At 36.5% G+C, this 5,000-nt stretch overlaps 1 protein-coding gene across 25 annotated transcripts in view; it reads right to left on the minus strand.

Annotated features, from left to right (window-relative positions):
* The window catches only part of aak1b (AP2 associated kinase 1b), a 96,060-nt gene that overhangs the window by 51,881 nt on the left and 39,179 nt on the right, over nucleotides 1-5,000 (minus strand). For 10 of the 25 annotated variants that reach the window (XM_087271275.1, XM_087271267.1, XM_087271265.1 and 7 more), the window contains one exon: nucleotides 3,268-3,350. In XM_087271275.1, the coding sequence (XP_087127401.1) occupies nucleotides 3,268-3,350 (83 nt within the window). Of the gene's footprint in view, nucleotides 126-3,267; nucleotides 3,351-5,000 lie in introns of all 25 variants that reach the window. The other 15 variants (XR_015501490.1, XR_015501489.1, XM_087271274.1 and 12 more) reach the window with 2 other exon arrangements.

Consider the following 5,000-nt stretch of genomic DNA (forward strand, 5'->3'; position numbering starts at 1 on the left):
CTTCTTGCAGGTGCCGTAGGCGGGGCGGGGCTTGATGGAGGAGGCGTGGCTACTGCTTTTTGAGGGGTGGGGCTTGCAGCTGGAATGCCTCCTGCTGTAGCCGTGACTGTGACGGGGATCGGCTGCTACACAGACAGGTACGAGACTATTGTACTTCGATGTGAACTAATAATGCTGTCGCTTTAGTTTACCACACATTTACCACATACTGGAATTCAGTACCAATCGGTACTGAAATTTTATTTCCCGCTAACATTTGAGTGCTGTTGAGTGCGTTCTTTAACAGTGCTGATTTGCCATTGTGTTCACATGCTCAACAGAAATGATTGTGATTGGCCGTGAAGGTCATCACTTCACTGAACTCACCGCTGTTCACGGAGTGTAAACACAGACACAGGGACACTGGAGTGTTTCAAAGTCATGTCGATCAGCTGGTTTGTCTATAAGCTGAAATACAGGCGATCCGCTGAATTGAGGCTTTTAAATGCTCCAGTGTCCCTGTATCTGTGTTTACACTCAGTAAACAGCAGTGAGTTTGGTGAACTGATGACCTTCAAAGTCAATCACAGTCACTTCTGTTGAGCATGTGAACACAATGGCCAATCGGTGGTGTTTAAGAACGCGCTCAAATGTTAGCGGGAAATGGACGGTTTTAAATTTCAGTATCGATTGATAATGAATTCCACCCTACTTCCCACATTATTATGTTATTTGCATAAGGGAATATACAGGAAACAGAAAGCGATATTAAATAACTTTAAGACTCTTTCATCACATTTTAAGACCTTATCCCCACTTTAGGTTTCATCCGGAAATACATTGACCACATTTCAACTTCCAGTGCCTTTACATTTAAATGCAATATAATTCAAACTGGAATTGATAACTTTTAATGCGCATTTTCAACAAAGTATTCCCATTTCGATTCATGTTTTAAGACCTTATCACCGTTTCATCCAGTAACACTGACCATATTTTAACTTGCAGTATTTACTTTTTTCAATGCAATATAATTCAGAAGAGCTGGAACAATTATTTTTCTGATCTATTTAATCTATAGGCCAAGGCAACATATTGCATTTTTATCTTTATCCATGATGTAAAAACAATCTGTTTTTGTGAAATTATGCTGCATCAGGGGTGGCAAACCCTGTTCCTGGAGAGCCACCTTCCTCCAGATTTCAGTTGCAAACCATATTAAACACACCTGCCTGTAATTATCACGTGGTGTTCAGGTCCTAATTAATTGGTTCAGGTGTGTTTGATATGGGTAGCAACTGAAATCTGCAGGAAGGTGGCTCTCCAGGAACAGGGTTGGCCACCCCTGTGCTACATAAATCCTGCGCCTAACTAAAACGTAAACTATGGTCGTGCCACAGGCTGTCAGTTTTGTTTACCACATATTCTTACACAGTTGCTATTTGTAACAGTAGCTATGTTTCCATCAAGCTATTTTTATGTGCATTTTAGGTAGGCCTTGTCCACAAGAACACGGGTATTTTTAAAACTGCACTTTTTTTTTCAACGTTTTACCAGTTTTTTTTACCCGTTTTACCAGTTGACTGAAACCGAAACCTTTTTGAAAACTCTTTACAACAGTTCTGTTCTCGAATCTGATATATCTAAATATCTGCGATATTCTGCAATAACAGCACTCGTACAGCCTCCTCACCCTTCTGTAATACTCCGCCCATATAGAATGACAGAAGATCAATAAACTCACTACAGTTTGACCAATATTGCAGCTGCTGGACAACATAATGCACTTTTGAGGCTTTTTTATTTGAGAATGTAATTGTTTAGATTGCAGTTTATTTATAGGGATAGGGCCTATATTAAATATTTTTCAATTTAGGAGATAGAGCACGTCAGCATTCATCAGCCTGTCATACTGAGCAGAGCAAAGACAGTTGATGTTCCGCCACAAGATGGCAACAGAGGTCGCATAATAAATCCACAGAGGAGAAAAACTAAGCGTAATTTCAAACTACAGCTGATCAAATCATTATAAAACTGGTAAGTGATATTCTAAGTCGATCTCTCTCTTTTGTATGTTGTAGTGCTGTATTTATACCAAAGTAATTTTTCTGATAGTGTTTGCTTTGCTCTGGCTTTTTCGGGGTTAATAATTGTGATCCTCAACAGAGAAATACTGGGAAATCTCAGTTGACTGATGGCATTTCATGCCGTTCAGCCTTATAATCTTCAAATGTGAGCAAAATCACCTATTTTATCATCACTTTAGACATTACGCTGTGGTTTTTGCTGTTCTGACGTCAGCCGCAGATGTAAATGAACGGCGGAAGAAAGTAGTTCCTCGTACAAAAGGATTTTTAGACTCACCATGTTTGATTCTCTTTTTTATATACACAATTATGCTGTCAAACTGTTGTACAACAGCATATCACACTTGTAGTGCAATATGGCTGTATGTTCATCACTGGCCGATATACAGCACTGCTACAAGTGTAATGCTGCTCATATAAATTATTAAATTACTTATGATTTATTTCATTAATATTTTATTACCTAACTATTCTTTTTTCCTTCATCTGTTTTGCATATTGTTTATTTTACCTGTTTTTTTTCCTGATTTAAGCTTATTTGATTCATTTTCAGTTTTAATTGTATTATTTAGTTATTTTAGGGTGATTAAAATAAGTGAACTAGTTAATGCGTTAAAATTAACAGTGAGAATTACACACTGTTAAAGTATATAACCATACTGTACCCTATATAATCACATTATAGTTACTTTTTTTAGTTTTGTTTTTAACAAATATTTTTATTTACATGCATGTTGTTTACTTCTGATTGATCAACATGGCTGGGCTTACACCAAATGCGGAAACCAAAATACTGCATGTTTACAGCAGAGTTTACAACATACGTGTTGCGTAATCCTTGCAGTTCGCACCGCGGACAATTATCCGCCTCTGTATTATGTTAGCATTGAACTGTATGCAATTTATTTTATAAATAAGTTTTAAAATAAAGTTATGTTTAAAAATTTAGTAAAAAATACCTGTGTACATGTGGACACAGCCTTAGAATACTGCATAAAAAATGCTTAATCGACATGGCAAAATGGGAATACTTTTTAAAAATACGTATTTAAAAAAAAAAACATATGCACACAATAGAGCAGGGTAAACAGGTGAATCTTTGAACGAAAACACAGATAATGACATTCCAACCAACTCTAACAGGTACCACTCTTAAGTAGACTATCAAAAGTGAGAAGTGAGACTGAGAGAAGAGACTGACCGTTTTCTGCTGAGGAGCCGGAGACGCCTGGGCTTTCTGAGACTGAAGAGCTGCCGCCGGCTGAGCCAAGTTCACACTGACAGCTGTAAGGAAACAATCGTGTGGAGTTAGCAGATGGATGTGCTGCACATTCTGATCCTGTGCATGTCAATGAATAAATACAGAAACTTTCTTATGCCAACACTGACAAAATGAATCAAACACAGACACACTTTGTTAATGTGGTCACGCTTTATGTTAATATACAATTTACACTATTAACAAGCCAAGACTTTTAGCTCAATAAACTACTGATTTGCTGTTAATTAATGGTTGTTAAGACAGCTTTTGGGTTTTGGTATTGGGTAGGATTCGGCATGTAGAATAAGATCATGTAAAATATGTACTTTAGAAGTTCAATAAACAGCTAATATCGATATTAGGTGTGCAACAAGCTAGTGGCTAATAGTGGCAATTGGGGCTTTAACTAAAGTGTTACCATATATTTTAAAATACATAATTCACTTAGATTTTTATACATTAGGTATTTTTGTAATACATTTATTATAAATGTACTGTATGTATAAACACACAGTGTGATCCTGTGCATGTTAATGAATAAATGCAGAAACTTTCTTATGCCAGCACAGAGAAGACAAAACTAATCAAACACAGACTATTCTGTTCACACTGTGGGCCCTATCATACACCCGGCGCAGTGTGGCGCAAGGCGCGGCGCAATAGTCTTTTGGTAGTTTCAGCTTGGCGCAAGAGTCAATTTGAGGCGTTGCGCTACGCTGTTTAAATAGCAAATGCATTAGCGCTCATTTGTGTGCCCGTAGGCGTTCTGGTGTAAAAAGTAAGGCGTTCTGAGGTGGACCGCTGGCGCGTCGCTATTTTGAGAAACTTTAATAGATTTTTCATTAGACCAACACTAACCCGGTCTAAACTCCGGCGCAGAGTTGCGCCTCGCTTACACACTGCTTAATACACACAAAAGAGCAATAGGCAAATATCTTTACATATGAAAAAATTTAAATATTAAGGATATATATAGGATATAATAAGAATAGATATAGAATATAAATATAAAGGATTAAAATATTACAAAACATTAATTTCTGGCCTACATAAATATGAAAAATCACTGCTTTTATGCCTTCTTCATCTAGGGAGGCTTTTTCAGTTCATTCATAATAATTTGCTTTTGTGTAATGTTATTATTATTAGCAGTATTATTTATTATATCCATATTTATATTTGTTTTATTAAAAACAAGCTTAGATTTGCCCACCTGTCAGGTTTTAGACCATATGGTGCACAGCATGTGTTTTAGGATATAACTCAGGTTTTTGAGCACACTTCGTTATTTTTGTTCATTTATTCGTTTGCTGGAAATTAGAACTGAATTTAGAAATACTTTTGAAATTAATATTTGTGCTAAAACAAAATTAATTATTTATAGACTAATTGATGTCTGTGCGTAAAGGTTTCCCTATCCAAGAGCGAATGTAAAAGTAGATCCATTATCTCTCATTCTTATGCAGTAGATGCTCTGTTTAACAGTTTTCTGTTAAAAAACTGTTAACTGTTTGCTAGTGAAATGCTCATTTTTTTCACTTAGACTTACTTTACGTCCTGTAAATAGTGAATGCGCTCTTGGCGTGACGCAGCTGGCTCTTAAAGGGAATGGGAGATGAGACTATAATTGGTTTATTCTCAAAACACACCTATAACTCATTAAGAAAATAAAC

The sequence above is a fragment of the Danio rerio genome, chromosome 10, assembly GCF_052040795.2.
Source record: "Danio rerio strain M-AB ecotype USA chromosome 10, GRCz13ab, whole genome shotgun sequence".
NCBI lineage: Eukaryota > Metazoa > Chordata > Actinopteri > Cypriniformes > Danionidae > Danio > Danio rerio.